This window comes from Haliotis rubra, unplaced genomic scaffold (genome assembly GCF_003918875.1).
Source record: "Haliotis rubra isolate DU_JTF1 unplaced genomic scaffold, ASM391887v1 Scf168, whole genome shotgun sequence".
NCBI classification, from domain to species: domain Eukaryota; kingdom Metazoa; phylum Mollusca; class Gastropoda; order Lepetellida; family Haliotidae; genus Haliotis; species Haliotis rubra.
In genome coordinates this window covers 865999-885148 of record NW_025765647.1, presented here as the reverse complement: position 1 = coordinate 885148, position 19150 = coordinate 865999, and the positions used below count along the sequence as shown (strand labels likewise).

General features: G+C 41.6%; 2 protein-coding genes across 2 annotated transcripts; both read left to right on the top strand.

The window, feature by feature from the left end:
• The first annotated feature begins 6562 nt into the window (after window positions 1-6562).
• Window positions 6563-11081, top strand: LOC124272250. Its single transcript, XM_046707412.1, has 2 exons — window positions 6563-6707; window positions 8971-11081. Exons 1-2 carry the CDS (start codon window positions 6563-6565, stop codon window positions 10539-10541), a joined length of 1716 nt encoding a protein of 571 aa, XP_046563368.1. The 3' UTR covers window positions 10542-11081.
• Window positions 11082-14762: 3681 nt separating this feature from the next.
• Window positions 14763-18334, top strand: LOC124272271. Its single transcript, XM_046707438.1, has 2 exons — window positions 14763-14977; window positions 15706-18334. Exon 2 carries the CDS (start codon window positions 16272-16274, stop codon window positions 18027-18029), a length of 1758 nt encoding a protein of 585 aa, XP_046563394.1. The 5' UTR covers window positions 14763-14977; window positions 15706-16271; the 3' UTR covers window positions 18030-18334.
• The last annotated feature ends 816 nt before the right edge of the window (window positions 18335-19150 follow it).

The following is a 19150-nucleotide window of genomic DNA, read 5'->3' as shown; positions in this document are numbered from 1 at the left end:
GGCGTGACGAGCCAACGCTTTAACCACTAGACTACCCCACCGCCCTGAAAATTTGGAAAGCGACTACTGGGACAGAAATATTGCAGTTGAACATGAAATAGAAAAGTGATAATTGAACTGGGTGTAGAGAGTGATAGCGAGAGTGAATCGGATTGTGAAAGTAACTGACGTCTGTAAGTTGTAAAGTTACCAAACCAAACTAGATAGCATATGACTGTATAAACAATTCAATTAAAACATGACATGATTGGGTTTTTATCAGAAGTGTTGTTTTCCGGGACAAATTCTGTAACGAATCTATGTATGCATGTTTCGCACGAACGCAACATTAATAACATCCTCTAGCACCCAAATTTAACGAAGATAACCCGATCTGCCGTTTGTGCTATTTGACCTCCCGGGTCATGCACATGTAAAGTAGCTCAGGTCAAGCTGAACAAGCTGTTCATACCGCCGCCATGTAGCTGGAATATTGCTGAGTGCGGCGTAAAACTAAACTCACTCACTCACCCCATGTGACGAAAATCTAGTGCATTGGGCTCCATGAATGAAGCTACCAAATATCTGGGTCGGCAATATAAGGTTTCAAAAAACATCTGTGTTATGTAATCAGCTGTTCCTTGGTGTAAATACCATCCATGTTTTTCAAGGGACGAAGATGAACCGTTATTGATATCGTAAAAATAATAACACAAAAACGCATAACAAACATGAGCTGGCAAGTCTATCAGTGGAGCAGCTGTATACACAATGCAAGTACTTCTTGAGAGGGGTGAATGGTTGCTATGTGTTCATTCACCTCTTTAACAACAAACTTGGGGATACCAAAACAAATGTTTCTCGAGTGATAGTGTACTCGTATCACACGTGTTCTGTACAGTCCGCGTACAGCTGTTGTTATCATTATTAATTAGTAATATATGCTTTCGTTACTATCTTCATTTGACAACACGGACATCATGCCAAGTACAACAGTTAAAGTATGGCCTGTTTGCTTTTTGCTCGTTCGTTCGTCCATCCGTCCGTCCGTCCGTTCGTTCGCTCGTTCGGTATTCTAACATAAAATAAAACTCGAGACAACACATACTTATATCAGTTGCTATATTTTTAATTATTGTCATTGTTTGAATAAGATCAGCACTTATAATAACATACATCAAACAATCTTTTGGTCTTAGCGTAAACGCCAAATACGGCGCACAAATACATTAGAACCACAAGCATACATGGCGCGCCAAGAGAAAGAAACAGTGCGATTGAAAATAAAAACTATTACAATTAATATCAAGTATTTATATTGTCGATAGGCATAAATACAGTTAATGACCGCTGCGATCAAGTGAAATAAGGTCACTGGTACATAAAATGTCGGTTTTGAACGCTGCCAGCATGTAACTGAAGTGTTCTGAACAGAGATAAGTTCGCACGAACAGTTACAGGTCAACATTGCGACGGTCAGTTACAGGTGCACCGAATGACTGAGTGAGTGACTTCTGTTTTACGCCGCTTTCAGCAATATTCCAGCAATATCACAGCGGGAACACCAGAAATTGGCTTCACACATTGTACCCATATGGAGAATCGAACCCGGGTCTTCGGCGTGACAAGCGAACGCTTTAACCACTGGGCTACCCCACCGCCCCGGTGAACAGGTGATCATTGCGAATTTTCTTCTCTGAAGGTCGGTCATCCGATGACCAGGCGTGCTGACCGATGCATTGGGTGAAATGTATATGTTTACATTGCCATTTATTGTGCTTTGTAGCACGATACTGGACAGAAAACCCACTGAGCCATGAAGTAGTTCGAGAAAAGCGATATTTTTTTTACTGCAGTGAACATATCAGAATTATGTAGCTGCATTGAAAATATCACTTTTCTTAAACTTAGAAATCTCAGTCCTACATGCCAAAGTATATGATAATTCCACTAAGCCTAAAAGGCAAAATGCCTGTGAATTATAATGGATCACTGAACATGTACAAAGAGACCGGGTGTTCGCTAAAAGGGTATTTATAAACCCATTCATTCGAAAAGGACTTATCAAAATCTTTTTCAGTTATGAAACTTACCAGTTTAATAACATGAAGTCATTTTTCATCAATTATAAAATAGGTAACACTTAATACTATATCACCGAATTTTGCCGAACAATGTAACTCTTTGCACATAGATAAATCCGATTAAATACTAGAGCTAATCCACCTTAGACTCGAAGACTTTAGTCGTGTTAAACATTAAGTAGTTTATTGTAGGATTTCTCTGTTGTGCTGATTCCGTCTCAGAGAGGTTAAGATAAGTTCTGATACACCTCTTGGCGCCAACTGGTCAGTGAACCATTTCTAATTAACATCGAATAACTCTGCGGACTTCTGATTCAGAAACTATATGCACAGCGTGTTATTAAGATAACCGCTATTAACTGCATCACCGATTTAGAATAATGTCGTACTGTTTAAACCCGAATGCATTATATGTTTTAGTTTGATATGTCATTCTTGCATAAAGATATATGAAAAATATTCAAGAACACTGCAATTGTTCTGTACAAAAGTATGTACGTCATACTTTCGCACTTTCTGAACTGCACAGTAAATTGTAGTTTTAAGTGACACGCCGGCGATAATACACTACTATAGACATAGCATTGAGTTGAATATCGGAAAAGTGCTTAACATGGAGAACTGTGAGTGAGTGGGGTTTTACGCCGCTTTCAGCAATATCCCAGCTTTATTACGACGGGACACCAGAATGGGTATACATTGTACCCTTGCGGGGAATCGAACGTTCTTAGCGAACGCTGAAACCCCAGTTCTCCAGCAATCTATACAGGCCGTTGGAGGTGACCTAATGGAGTGAGTGAGTGAGTGAGTTTAGTTTTACGCCGCACTCAGAAATATTCCAGCTATATGGCGGCGGTCTGTAAATAATCGAGTCTGGACCAGACAATCCAGTGATCAACAGCATGAGCATCGATCTGAGCAATTGGGAACCGATGACATGTGTCAACCAAGTCAGCGAGCCTGACCACCCGATCCCGTTAGTCGCCTCTTACGACAAGCATAGTCGCCTTTTGTGGCAAGCATGGGTTGCTGAAGATCAATTCTACACCGGATCTTCACGGGTCCGTGACCTAATGGGGTTGGTCAGGCCCCGTGTCGTCGCCGACCTCGCAACCATCCTCTTTAGGCTCATTCAGTACGTGTGTATCATATAATGGGATAATTTACTCTAATATTTTGATATTTCGAAAGCAAACTACGATATATGATCTCTCACAATCTGCGGCTCCTGTCAGGAGTAAGGGGTGTAACTCCACACATCAGACTGCGGCATCTTGTTATTTGATTGTTTTCATACATTCTGGTAACGTTGAAACACTTATTTCCCTGCAGCTTGCTGCCTACTGGCCGTGGACCCGAGTTTCGCCTCCATCAAAGACAAGATCAACGAGGCCATGGAAACAGCTATGGAGTCCTTCCTTAGACAGAGACAGTTCTGTCTTTTGGTAAGTACACATTTGCGAGTTCCTTCTTCCTTCTTCTTTCTTTCTCTTTCTTTCTTCCTCTTTCTTTCTTCCTCTCTCTTTCTGACCGCCTCCGTGGTGTAGTGGTTAGAGCGTCCGCTCGGAAAGCGGAAGGTCGTGGGTTCGATCCCCATACCAAAAGACGTTAAAATATGGTACTTGTTGGTACCTGCCTGGCGCTCGGCATTAATGGTACAACAAGGACTGGTCGGCTCAGAGTCAGTATAATGTGTCTGAGTGGGGTATTCATGCTTCACTGCGGCATGGTATCTCAGTGGGCTAGCACTATAAAACCAGCTTAAGTCTGGGCTAGTACAAGCAGGCGCACATACACATACACACGCATGCACGTCGTCATATGAGCGAAATATTCTCAAGCACGACGTTAAACCCAATTTCACCTCACCTCACCTCTCTTTCTTTCTTTTTTGTTTAATGCTGCACTCAACAAAATTCCAGCTATATGACAATGGCCTGTTGATAATAGAGTTTGGACCAGACATTCCAATGATTGAGATTATAAGCAACGATCCACAGGAACTGTCCACCCAATCCATTTAATCACCTCTTAAGACCAGCAATAAGTTGACCAGTATACCAATTCTAACCAAGAAAACACGGGAATACTTGAAATAAATTGCACATTGTGAGGGTTTGGGAGTTTGGGCGCTCTGAGCTATGCGAGTTAAAACAGTGTCAACGCTGGAGCTTTCGGAAATCCCTTAAACTTAAGAAGAGGAATGTATATCGGTATAAACAGTTTCAAGCATGGTACATATATCATGGTCTTGTAATCCTGTACAGAAACGTTAACCAGGGATCGTATTTTCTCTTCCCAGATGGAATACGTCTTAGATCAGAATCTCTTTGGCCTTTCTTCAGTTGAGTTAAATTATATAACCAGCCATCCTGTTCAAAGTGGCGTCAAACAAAACATTATATCATATCACCTCCCTTATAATAGCCAAGTGGGGTAGTCAAGTGGTGATCGCTTTTGCTTGTCACACCGAAGACCCTGGTTCGATTCCCCACATGAGCACAATGTGTGAAGCCCATTCCTGATATTCCCCGCCGTGACATTGCTGGAATATTGCTAAAAGCGGCGTAAAACCTCACTCAGATCACTCATTCACTGACTGTCTTAGGACATTGGTGAGGTGAGGTGAAATTGGGTTTAACGTCGTGCTTGAGAATATTTCGCTCATATGACGACGTGCATGCGTGTGTATGTGTATGTGTATGTGCGGCTGCTTGTACTAGCCCAGACTTAAGCTGGTTTTATAGTGCTAGCCCACTGAGATACCATGCCGCAGTGAAGCATGAATACCCCATTCAGACACATTATACTGACACCGAGCCGACCAGTCAAGTCCTTGTTGTACCCATTAATGCCGAGCGCCAGGCAGGGACCAACAAGTACCATATTTTAACGTCTTTTGGTATGACGCGGTCGGGGATCGAACCCGCGACCTTCCGCTCTCCGGGCGGACGCTCTAACCACTACCACTAACCAAGGATTCGGTCTTTAGGACATTGGATATATCTACTCTTTTATTTCTCCAGCTCGACTTTAACTCGACTGTGAAGCAATGGTGCCGCAGTGCTCTGCACATGGATTGTGAGGCTCAGGGAGCCAAGATTGTCATCACTAACGGCGACGAGCCTCCCGACTTCTCCGACACTGGGGGCAACATCTGCTGCCACATCCTCTTATAATTGATAATTGACATGGACCATTACAAATATCTCGGTGTTATTTTAGATTCAAAACTTTCGTTTTCAAAACACATCGATCACATTTACAAAAAAGGCCAACAGCGACTTTATTTTCTTCGCCGCTTAAGAAACTTTTCTATTGACAAAACCATAATGACCGTTTTTTATCAAACCTTTATTCAAAGTGTGGTGATCTACAATTTTTTATGTTGGTATGGGGTCTGTCTGCTCGCAACAAAAACAAACTTTTCAAAATTGTTAATACTGCCAGCAAAATTACTGGAGTGTCTTTCGAGTATATTCCCTTTATCTATGAGCGCCAGATTGTGAAAAAGGCAACTAAAATTAGAATTGATAGTTCACATATTTTATCTCACCATTTTCAACTACTTCCATCTGGACGCCGCTTTCGATTACCTTCCCTTAAAACAAACAGAGCTCGACAGTCCTTCATACCATCCAGTATTCGTGTTATTAATGCAACAAATGTTTTTGAATAGTCATCATGCATGCGATAACTACTAACTCAGCCTCTTTACCTATGTGGTTAATTGTATAGAATCATCAGCATTCATTTTGTGCATGTAATTATTGTGTATATTTTTGTGAATTTTGTATATATTCATTTTGAGGCCGTTTTTGATACAAAATAAAAAGAATTTCCTCCGGGATAATAAAGTTATATCTTATCTTATCATATCCGTGGTACAATAGGTCTTCAGCAACCCATGCTTGCCCCAAAAGGCGACTATGCTTGTCGTAAGAGGCGACTAACGGGATCGGGTGGTCAGGCTCGCTGACTTGGTTGAGACATGTCATCGGTTCCCAATTGCGCAGATCGATGCTCATGCTGTTGATCACTGGATTGTCTGGTCCAGACTCAATTATTTACAGACCGCCGCCATATAGCTGTAATATTGCTGAGTGCGGCGTAAAACTAAACTCACTCACTCACTCACTCACATAAGCGATGGGGTAGCCTAGTGGTTAAAGCATGCGCTCTTCACATAAAAGGGTTGGGTCGATTCTAAACATAGGTACAATGTGTGAAGCCCATGGTGTCCCCCGCCGTGATATTGCTGGAATATTGCTAAAAGGGGCGTAAACTACAAAGTAAAAACTACGTGTCAATGATTTGTTAATCAATATATATTTGTGTCGGAATATTCACACACAGCCAGGAGACATGACTAGAATGAATGTCTTCTTTAGTACGTCTTTGTTGATCTTGCCCTTCAGATAGAATAGGTCATCCTTTGATAAACGATGTACAGTGGATTACTGACAAAATGTGGTGATGCATACGTTGTTAATAGTGCCATGCTTACACTGCTGTTGTTTACACGTGTATACTGTTCACGTCTCCAGGTGAAGCGCCGCTCCACGTACGACGACACTGAGTTGGTGTTTGATGAGGAGCAGATCATGTTGTGCACAGCCAACAAAAAGTTACAGTCGTATGCAGGTGAGCAACACACCATAACTACATCACAATACATGTTACACCATGCATTACACTAGATGTTACACCAGCCATTACACTGTAGGTCACACCATGCATTCCACTAGATGTTACACCAGCCATTACACTGTCGGTCACACCATGCATTACACCAGTACACTGTAGGTCACACCATGCATTCCACTAGATGTGACACCAGCCATTACACTGTAGGTTACACCATGCATTCCACTAGATGTTACACCAGCCATTACACTGTAGGTCACACCATGCATTCCACTAGATGTTACACCATGCATTCCACTAGATGTTACACCAGCCATTACACTGTAGGTTACACCATGCATTCCACTAGATGTGACACCAGCCATTACACTGTAGGTTACACCATGCATTCCACTAGATGTGACACCAGCCATTACACTGTAGGTTACACCATGCATTCCACTAGATGTGACACCAGCCATTACACTGTAGGTCACACCATGCATTCCACTAGATGTTACACCAGCCATTACACTGTAGGTTACACCAGCCATTACACTGTAGGTCACACCATGCATTCCACTAGATTTACACTGTAGGTCACACCATGCATTCCACTAGATGTTACACCAGCCATTACACTGTAGGTCACACCATGCATTCCACTAGATGTTACACCAGCCATTACACTGTAGGTCACACCATGCATTCCACTAGGTGTTACACCAGCCATTACACTGTAGGTCACACCATGCATTCCACTAGATGTTACACCAGCCATTACACTGTGGGTCACACCATGCATTATTCAGGACGTAAGACCATACACTACATAGGGCGCTACATCCTACAATACTCTGTGACGTACACAACCCAGCACCGTGTACTACACATGCTCTGTGCATCAGTCTGTTACACCATTCACGGTGTTTATTTTCGAAATACAGCTCAACCATCGCTAAAAGTTGTTGTGAACAACATCTATGTTCCGACTTTTATGATTTTCTCGTTTCCCGTTTTCAAAATACAATATAGTGAAATGACCATCTGGCTTGAAAATTACAAGTTTGTGTGCTGTAGCATAATCCGTGCAAATTTCAACGGGAGATGGTAAGAATATAGATCGCTGGTCAAAGGGAGAGAACTCTCGTTCTTCTCCAATCGAGATTCCTTGACAAAAATGTTTTGATCGATGTATGCTTTCACAAATCCAACCCAACAGTCTGGAATCACAGCATGCCACTTTAGAAGGATGTTATTAGAATTAGAGCCTTATACTTAACTGTTACGATTTGACAAGTTTTATGACGTTACTTTCCTAGTTTATTGTACAAACAAAGCCCTTCCTTTTCATTAATTTAGCCCTTTTGTTTAAATGATAGCAACATTAGGTTGCTCCATACATTTCTGAATTGGCGACAATTGAATCCTATGTTGCATTACGTTAAGTGGAACTGCCTATCTACTTCCATGAGATGTCGTTAAGTAGGTCAACATATTTTGATGACGTATTTCACATGAACTGACAACGCCTATGCCGCCTCACGAGTACAGTTAGACTAAGGCTTAGTCTCTGAATATATATAATTTTGATAGTAAGAAACAAGCCAATTTATATTGAAAAGGGAGACCAGAGATTCAGAACCTGAGGAAATCTAGACTTGCTTTATTTAGGCTTTAGCAATGCAGAGAGGAATTAATGTGGTCCAGGGACTGTGAGACAGACTAGAGTACAGTGTGTCTGTCTGGATAGCGGAAGTTCGGGGTGCGATCCCCTGGTCTGCTAGGAGTCAGTATACTGCCAGCACTGTGAAACCGGCACGAGCCCAGATTAGCACAACTGGGGACACAAAGACAAACAGGTTGTAAAAAGTGTTTGCTCTGGTTGTTGTTTAACGCCGCGCTCAGCAATATTCCAGCAATATGGCGACGGTCTGTAAAGAATCGAGTCTGAGCCAGACAATCCACTGATGAACAACATGAACATCTAACGCAGTTGGGATACGATGACATGTGTCAACCAAGCCAGCGAGTCCGACAACCCGACCCCGTTAGTCGCCTCTTACGACAAGCAAGCTGAAACCAATTCTAACCATGATCTTCACGGGTTGTAAAAATGGAATTATCTTGAACGCAACTTTAAAACAATTTTCACCCCACATCTCCTCCACACAGTGAACGAATATTCCAATCTCGTCATCTTAAATTATAGATCAAAGCCCCTTCTCTCCATCCTCTTCACTGCTTGAGACATATATAAGTTTTTACCCTTGTGTTTCAGAGAAAGCCTTGTCGACCGTCCCTACTCCGTCAGGCCGTCGGGTGAAGAAAAAAAACACAGTCACGTTCACGACGTCCACACAGACGGCCACCGACAGCAAGGAGAACAAACAAAACAACGGCGACTGTGGTGTCATAGATCTGGAGGATACAGAACGAGGCGGCGAAGACGAGACTGTGACGTCATGCAGAGATACCACTGCGCAACACCGTGTTTTCAAGGACAAAGACAGAGCGTGTATTATGTCATCTGGTCCAGACAGCGAAATCTCACGCGAGAAAACGTCCGACAAGCCAGTCGATTCCATTCCGGGTAACAAAATAGTAAATTACAAACTCAACAATAAACGAAATAGGACAGAAAAGAGAACCATTTCGACAGCAATGTCAGATGAACCAAAGCCGGAAGTGCAGAGGGAGACAACTGATACGATCGACGAAAGTTCAAGATTGGAGTCAGCATCGGGGTCACAAGATCCTAAAATGGACATAAAAGCCGACGTGCATTGTGATAGCATATTAGAACATCCTAATGTTGAGGACGAGGTGAAGATCAATTACACCAAGAGTAAATTTAGCAATATAAAAGATATTGAAACTGTGATTGAACCACCGGATGAAGAAGCTGTGCGTAAATCCATTCAGATGTTGAAATTAGGAAACTTCACTTCAGAGTTGCCTCCGAGAAATAACGCCCAGTTTAGCATAGATGTGTTTGATCAAAATTCCAACGAAACTGTAAAAGCGGAGCAACCCAAAACTGAACCCGTCATTTCCGTTGCTAAGCAACAGAAAAAAATAGACAAAATGTTGAAAGATATAATGGGGCCGGTTTCGGATCGGGTCAAAAAGCCTCCCAGAAAAAGTAAACCCAAGAATGGCGTCATAAACAAAGGTTTTCAGGAAGACAGCAAGGACACGAAACCACCATCAGGAGACCAAGTCAGACCTCAGACCTCAGATGGGTGTCCCTTTGCCAGGAGAGACGGTTATTCCACGCTGCCCCTGACGAAGGTCAACGGCGGAAGGTCCACGGCCAAATCTGCAGAGTTCGAGACAAACCATGGCGGCGATTTTACAACGTTAGTTCAACCAATTAGTGCCAAAAGGGCGACGAAGATCAGGAAGAAGTTCATGGAGAAGGAAGAAGAGAAGCTATTCACACCAAGGATCCTACTGGAGAAGGACCGGAACTGCTTCTCTGACCTTGAACCGGTAGAGGACTTCACCGACGTCGAGGGTCACGCCGCTTCAGACAGAGAAGGCGTCGTATCCCCCAGGGTGATCAGTGTAAAGAGGACGGACAATACAGTGTCTATGGACAGTGTCAGAACACACACGGACACTGAATTAGAACTTACAGATTGTGACACGGAAGACATGAGTGTTTCCGAGAGTGATACTAAAGCGCATGCGCGTAAAACTAGGTCGAACAAACGGCAAGACCGAAGTCAGAAAGGACAGTACGACTCCCGTAGGAAGTACCTCGCTTTGAATAGTCTGAGAAGAAAAACGAAAGCAAAAGCCTTAAATGCGGAAATACGAAACCGAATCAGACTTGCTCAGTCTTGATGATAACTGTACATGAGTAGATAAAGTGCCGGGCAAAAGAAATTTACAAATTGTGTGTGACCCAAAAATTACAAAAGTTATCAAAACTTCACAAAGTTAAAATCAATCGTCGAAATACTAGCTCCATAACACAACAACGATTCGTGTCAAATACGTCATTATTGAATATATCATTTGATACTGGTTTCAATTTTAGCAACCATCAAACATGGATGTATGCTGTCTTTTTGCGCGGTAGTGTAGTAAAGACTTCTCATTATTTAAGAACACTACTACCAAGTGACAAAATGCTATATGGCCGGGGGAATTCCAGGAATCCCGAAAATAATTTCTCCAGAAATGTATTGAACTGATACAATGGAACATGTATATTATGTGTTGTCCGTCATTCATGCCATATCGTTATTTATTTATACATGTTCAGGTCTTCCCATGTGGATGTTTTCGCGTGAAAATGTATCGTCTCATCATCCAACGAATAAGCTTACTTATTTTAATATTTATTGTATTATTTATCATTTCATTAAATTTTATCATTGTCTATTTCGTTTATTCTTCTTGTACATGGACGGTGGAGCAAGTGGCCTTTCCTTAACGTCAGGATACGCTGTATCAAGTTTGAATCCTAAACTTAACGCGAATACATGACACATATACATGGATAGTATATTGGGAGCGGTGTTAATATAAGCAGTAATGCTTGTTCACCAATCCCAATTCATCTTCATGAATAAAAATATGTTTAAATCATATACATGGATAACAACTTCTTTTTTATTCTTTTTCACCTGAAAGGCATTTAGAAGTTGGACGAACATTAATACATGTTTCACCTGATGAAGGAGCAAGAATTCGCTCCGAAACGTCGTGAAAAGAATTAAAAAGAAGTTGTTATCCATAAAACATGTCATGTATTCATGTTCGTCAAACTTTTAAATGCCCTTACAAAACTTCACTAGACTTAACACGATTGCAGGCACCAAAACCCAGAGTATTGAACGTGTTTTGGTTTTCCCGAACACTCCATGATAAAACAGAGGTTGAACGCTTAAATGTGTATTTACGCAAATATACTGTCAGCTAAAATACCATTGTCTCGAAATTAAAAAAAGGAACTGCATCAGAAAAATTTGAACTGTCCTGCAAATATCCCAGCGTTCTAAGTTTAAATGCTTAAACAAAATTAATTACTTGGCGCCATCAACATGTCAGCCCAAGCAGCCTTTCAGACCTAGTAGCCACAACTCATCCCCTTTTCAACTCAAACATCCTATATACCCCTTTTTCATCTCTGGCCTATATTCATCTCACATTCAACTTTGGAAGGATTCTTTCCCTTCCTTCATTACAATTTAGAGACTTTGAGTAACTACGACTAATTATTACCATCTATAACTGACATACAGCAATGGCCATGGTATGTATGTTCGCCTGCAATGTTTATCAAACCGAAACATGAGGCTCATAAACCAATTCAGACTATGACCTATGACCGAGTTTTCTCGTGTGAAAGTAAAAAAGAGACACTACAAACAACTATAGTTACACGTAATTCCAATTCCTTTTTTCATAAGAAAATGGTATTTACAAATGAATTTTAATTTTATACTTTAAAACAATCGTATTTCTATATTTTATGGCGAGGCTTAAGCAGCATGGCGTTAACTAAGACGTCACAGACTGTCCATGTTTTGATTAGGTCGCAAAATGATTCACAATTCAACTGGCTCACTGGTTACACCTGTTATGTGTTCCTTGCGCTTATTAAATGTATGTTTGTAAAGTACTATGTGATTGATATAATATCAGGGCCGTACAAGATCGCCAAACCTTTCTAGCGGCCGAGCCTCGTTTTGAGGTTTCCACGATTTCCAGATTTCCGTTTGTCAGAGCAGGCTGTACTACAGAGCACGCTGCACGACGTGTTTGCAAGGATAAGAAGGAGCTTAGTGTTGCAACATACACGTGATTAGATGTATCAGATAATACTGATCAATATTTATATATCCAGTTAAATGAGTTGGTCTAAAAATTCTTGACATGATATTGTATTAAGTTGCGCAATAGGACGGAATCCAGTCAGCAGGTCAGCAGGAAACGAGACTGTTGTGTAATCAATGTTTTGACTTGTTCACGCCGCATCGGCCATATAGCATGTCAGGACTATATATAGCAGTGAATCAATAACCGTCTGGGCTTATCAATAGTTAACGATGACGCAACATCACCCAGGTTGTAACCCGAAACCCAGTCAGCGATTGGTGCAAGGCGATCAAAACAACACAGTGATTGTGATTGTGTAAGTGTCAGTTATCCCGTGCAGAACCTTTTTAGAAGTGATCTTCAGCAACCTATGCCTGTCGTAAGAGTGAGTGAGTCAGTTAAGAATTATAGTCACATGGGCAATGTTTCAGCCATAATCGTGACTTTAACAGATTACAAATTAATAATAAATGCAATGAAATTATAAAAACTCCGTCGACGAGGGACAGTAAAATAACTACATTGTCACAGATAGAGAAAAAACTAGCATGTAACTGTAAAATTAAACAAATTTTATGTACAATACAGTATATAAAAACGGGCTGGAGATTACCAGCAACTGAAGGTAAGTCACCATACTAGGGACCATGCATCTTCGATAATCTCCAGGGTATACGTTCCGATAAATCTCCACTAGTACCCTGGATGCATCTATGGCTCGGCCCGATAATTTTATTACCTCCCTTTGCTGGTTCCGCATTCTCACAGTAGCCAATCAGCTAAGCCGCCGTTACAACCGAGCTTGCCAGTGTCAACAAAGATAGCGGTCGCAGCCGCGAAGGTTTGTTCGCAGTGCGACTCTGATTTTTGGGGAAATCATACAGACAAATTGACAGGTCTGAAACCTTAAAAATATATGCAAGAACTCTTTTTACCTCTTTCAGAGTACCTCTGCAACAATTATGTTGCTAAGTTTAATCGGTTAGATAAAAGAAGCGAAAGTGAGTTGTGATTGGTACGGTCAACTATCCAGCGTAGACACCTGATTGGATAAAACCAGCCAATGGAGGTAATAAAATCATGAGGCCGAGCCGTAGATGCATCCAGGGTTTAGTGGAGATTTATCGCAACGTATACCCTGGCCATTATGGAGGATGGAGACAATGGGGACTTACAGAACCTTTGCTACCTGCATGGACCCTAGTTGTATTTACACCATCCCTTCATCCGCTGGCTACTGTGGGAAATTTAGCCACAATTTAAAATAAAACAAATACTACGTTAAAAAATGTGGTAAGTATAAATTTACCTTGAACGTTTTGGGACTTACGCCTGTCGTAAGAGGGGTACTACGGAATCGGGTGGTCTGACATGCATGTCACATGCACGTGCATGGATAGCGGCATGTGATCCTTGTTTGGTCCTAACTTGGTTGTTTACAACGAGGTGAAACATCAAATACACAAACAAAACACATTAATAGCATGTTTCCTGGTGTCTAAAATATAGTCCACACTGTGGATCATACATTCAACAGCCAGCTAACGGGGATGTCCATAGTACTCGTCGTTTGAAAGGGATCACAAATAGCTCATGTCATTTCATATCAAGCACTTTCCGGGGAATTAGAATGTTTACCGTATTTATTCGAATAGGTGCAGGGTTCAATCTGACACCTCGCATACGCTTTGTCATAAAAAGGACGGAGCCCTATGAAGCGACATGTTCTTAGTTTAGGTCAGGTCCTTAATTTGTTGAAATCAGTGAATGGTCGATATATCAATAACAACAATGAATAAGTGAGTGGGTTTAGTTTTACGCCGCTTTTAGCAATATTTCAGCATTATCATCGAGGGGGACACCAGAAACGGGCTTCAAATATTGTACACATGTGGGGAATCGAACCCGGGTTTTCGGTTTGACGAGCGAACACTTTAACCACTAGGCTACCCCACCACCCCCAACAATGAATGACTCCTGTTGCACGTATTATAAGAAGGACTGGGTTTGGTTGTGGCTTGCTATTGTGCCAGAACTGAACTGAGTGGATTCCGGGCCTCTCACTGATATTTGGTCAAAGGTATGTGCGAAATTATTCAACACCCGAACGTCCAGTAGATAAAATACGGTATGGAGAAACGGATATTGACTGTATTGTTCGCTAACCCGCCACGTCATCTGTCTGACCTATTCATACGCGTGCACCGTAACCTGTTTCATTGAAATAAACATAGGTTATAATGCTCAAATAACCACACGACACAGCCTCGTTGAACGGACCGCTTACAATATACGTATAGAATGTTACTGTCTTCTCGAGAAATGCCTACGACAGGTGGCCCCTGACGTGGTTATTCGTAATAGGGTTGGTGTATCGGGCTTCCTGCATTACGCCATACACCGAGCAAGTATATCGAAACTGTTTTTCCACGTACGGAAGTTACAGGAGAAATGTAAGTATGAGTACGTAAAATGCGAATACTTCTAACAGCAAGGTAAAGACTAAATACTAACGGGATCGGGTGGATAGACTTATTGACTTGGTTGATACGTGTGACTCGCGTGGATCGATTATCATTATCTCAGTGTCTCGGTTGTCTGAACAATCCATAATTATTTATAGACCGCTGTCATATAGCTGAGAACGACGTTTAAAAACCACAAATAAAACAAACAAACACAAAAGCATAAGGCCCACGGTTTATGCGACAAGGCTCGCAAAGTCAGTATACAACATTAAACATTTTTAATCGCCTGTCAGTTTTGCCTTGTAAACGATTTTAACTCCCTTTCACAGCCGTTTAACGACACTCGGATATGACCCAAATCAGGTTATTTGACAATAGTTTAACAACTACTCATCTAGTATCTTTAGGATTCCAAATTTAGAATTTAGCAGTTGATTTCCTGACAAGAAAGAGCAATACGGATGTAAATATCTCGTTTAGAATGAACTCTAATGCTTTTGTACAGTTGCGTGTATCTCACAAGGTCATGGCGACCTTTTGTAACCAGCTGTGTGGAACATTGCAGTGACTCACGTTGGTTTCATTGTTAAGAATTACATCAATAAAATAATGTGGTCATTAATCGGTAGGGAAAAGCAATGTACTGAATATGTATACCTTTGTGTCAATATTGAAGTAGGACCAAAAAAACGTTTTAACGTTAATCTTTTCAGGATTAAATTTCCATGGCGTACGAAAGATCAAACTGGTTGCTGCGATCAAGGAGCAAATTGAGACACAATGGAAACTGGAAAACTGAAATCTCTACACTGATGCCACCATTGTTGTCATGGATTGATACAAGTGTTACGAACAACTGGAATGTGTCTATATTGTATATCTGAATGGATACATGGCAATGGATTTAGTCACTCAGTGTTTGCTGTAAACTACCACGTTTTAGAGACATAGAAAACAATATTAAACCTGCATGTCCTAATACGGCGATAAAACACTTTTCTGGCAACTGTAAACAAGTAACCCCATGCTTTCAGACGTTCATTTTTGTCCGCGTTAAAAACAATGCAGGTAAAATGAATGCTTTACAAACACCATGGCGGTAGTCAAAATATCCGATATCTGAATTTTCTTACAAGGAGCAGATAAATTGGCACCATTTAGCAATAACAAACCAACCTTTTACAGGTATCTTGATTAAGGCCTGGGATGCCTTATGCCTAATATCTGAACCCATGCTTGCTAAACAAGGACAAACAAGATTCAAGAATATTAGACAGTGATGAATCATGGGGTTTCTAACTTGAGGACTGTAAAAGAAAGACAGGTGTCAGTTCTTATGGAGTCCATAGAAGAAAGTGCTGTACAACGTCTTCGGGTTGAATTTGTGAGGAGACTCACCGTTTCTGATTATGTTCTGGACTTCTTATTACAAGAAGGGGGCATTTCTGACCTGACATATGAAGACATCATGTCGAGGGAAACCAGACAGAGTCAAGCTACATTGCTCATTGACAACGTCATCAGGAAATCCATTGTACCTTTATTCATCAAAGGACTTGAATGTAGGAACGGTCATCCTTATCTTGCTAGAAAACTGAAACAGACGATCAAAGACCTTCGTGAACAAGAGCACCCTGGCCCTAGAGCTCACAGTGATCTTCCATCAGCAGATCACGTACGCTGCGAATCTGACTTCAGTGATGATTCTGTTGTTCTTTCTCACAACACCATCAGCAGTGGAACATATCTTCCAGATCCAGATGCTACCACTGTTCTTGGGTATGTTGGGACTATTCAGAAGGATTGTGACAGATGTCTTACTGACGGAGAACAAGCTGTACATCCAGGAAAAGAACAGGCAAAAATAGAATACGTGGACAATGAGGATGGCTTTGATATTGAGACAGATGCAAAAGAACCCACTGAAAACATTGTTCAACAACCAAGAAAGGTTGCTATTATGGATGGGAAAAAGAAGACTCTGACGAAGCTGCATTATCATTTGAAACTGATGTCCCATGATGGAAAGAAAAAGGAATTTTCTGATTGTGTTACAAAATACAAAGCTCAGTATTGCCGTGATTCAGATGTCATGTTAACTCTGTTAGATGCTGAAGTAGAGAGCCGGAGACTTGTGTATGATACTGACTTACATAGAGGGAATATATTTGACGAGATGGAGAAGCTCCTGAAAACATCGTCCCAGCCTTTAGCTGCAACAATGATGTTTCTCGCCCGCAAAGGATCTGCCAGGACAATGAAGGAATCCCTTGCAGTGGGTATGGAGATGCTTGAAGATGCCCGAGCGCTTGCTGAGAGGATTGAACCTTGCAAAGATACAGGGATGGTTTTGTATATACAGATAAACATCCTTCTTCAGATGTACGAAGTCAATCCTCTGCTGAATATAAAACGGGATATCATTAATAAAATCGACGAAGCTATCAATCTCCACTTTGCCGAAAGTTTGCCCTTGCTTCGGGAGGACTATTACAGGATGTTGTACCTGAAACTTGTGTTCTGCTATCTTGGTATTGGATTGTTTGGAAACTGCATAGAAGGCTGTGTTACTTCCGAGGATGATTTAAGATCTGCTGAGGCGTGTCTAAAGAACATAGACTCACAGCAAGAAAAGTTCGACAACAGAAGGAAGATGTTTTACTACATGGCAAAGTCGGTTCTATGTCGGAAACGAGGAAATCAGAGGGATGCTTTGGATTTTGCCAATATGGCGGAACAAAAGGCAACATGCTGTGGATATGTGAAGGAGCTAGGACCAATTCTAGAACTCAGTGGTGACCTTAAAGAGGAGGTTGAAAGTATCGAGCTTCAACAAAGGAATGCACGACAATATGAAATTGATAATGAGTTAAATGCACTGCTTTGGGAAAATGTGTTGCAGAAAACATCAAACCAATGGGGTCCTGAAATGAAAGGTTTGGGGAGAGAAGCCAATAGAAATTATTGCAAACATATTCTTTATTGTGCTGTAGTGGTCTTGTTAGCTTTTTGTGTTACTGTTTTCTGTTCATATTGATAACAGGCAATGGATATCATTTTCCTGTGCGTATGACACATCAACAAAACTGCTGGTGCGATGCGGTAGTATGAACTTGAAGGTTCAACAAAATATGGCTGGAAAGATGTTGATACATTACAGTCGAAGTTGCACATGATCATGAATTGGTACTTAGGACGTCTCAACCAGTGTCTGATATTCTGCTGTCATTATAGCATCATAACTATAACGACCGCCTCCGTGGTGTAGTGGTTAGAGCGTCCGCCCAGAGAGCGGAAGGTCGCGGGTTCGATCCCCGGCCGCGTCATACCAAAAGACGTTAAAATATGGTACTTGTTGGTCCCTGCCTGGCGCTCGGCATTAATGGGTACAACAAGGACTGGTCGGCTCGGAGTCAGTACAATGTGTCTGAGTGGGGTATTCATGCTTCACTGCGGCATGGTATCTCAGTGGGCTAGCACTATAAAACCAGCTTTAGTCTGGGCTAGTACAAGCAGCCGCACATACACATACACACGCATGCACGTCGTCATATGAGCGAAATATTCTCCAGCGCGACGTTAAACCCAATTTCACCTCACCTCACCTCATAACTATAACACGATGTCAATATTTATGATTGATTAAATGTTTTCAAATGAGTACATCGTCTGTATCATCTTCTATATCCATTATGATTTGTAATTATGATTTTCAAATTATTATAATTATTATTACGATATACCGGCTGAAGTCATTAAGCGCGGAAGGCAGGTTTCGGGTGATCCTGGCGCACTCACATTTGGTGACATCTTTTTAAGCTCATCATCAGCTCAGGGTCCTTGTCCCTTTTGGACGCAGCCAAGAGTATCAGAAGAGCTGTGTTGCAGGCAGAAAATACAAGTCTGCTTATATTGAGAGGGACTAAACCTAAGGCAACGAGAGTGAGTGAGTGAGTTTAGTTTTAGCAATATTCCAGCACTATCACGGCACGGGAAACCATCAATAGGTTTCACACATTGTGTCCATGTGGGGAATCGAACCCGGGTCTTCTGCGTGACGAGCGAACACCTAAACTACTAGGCTACCCCACTGTCCTAAGGCAACAAGAACACGAGTGAATCGGACAACATGGAATCCGGGATGCAAGCTTGGCATTT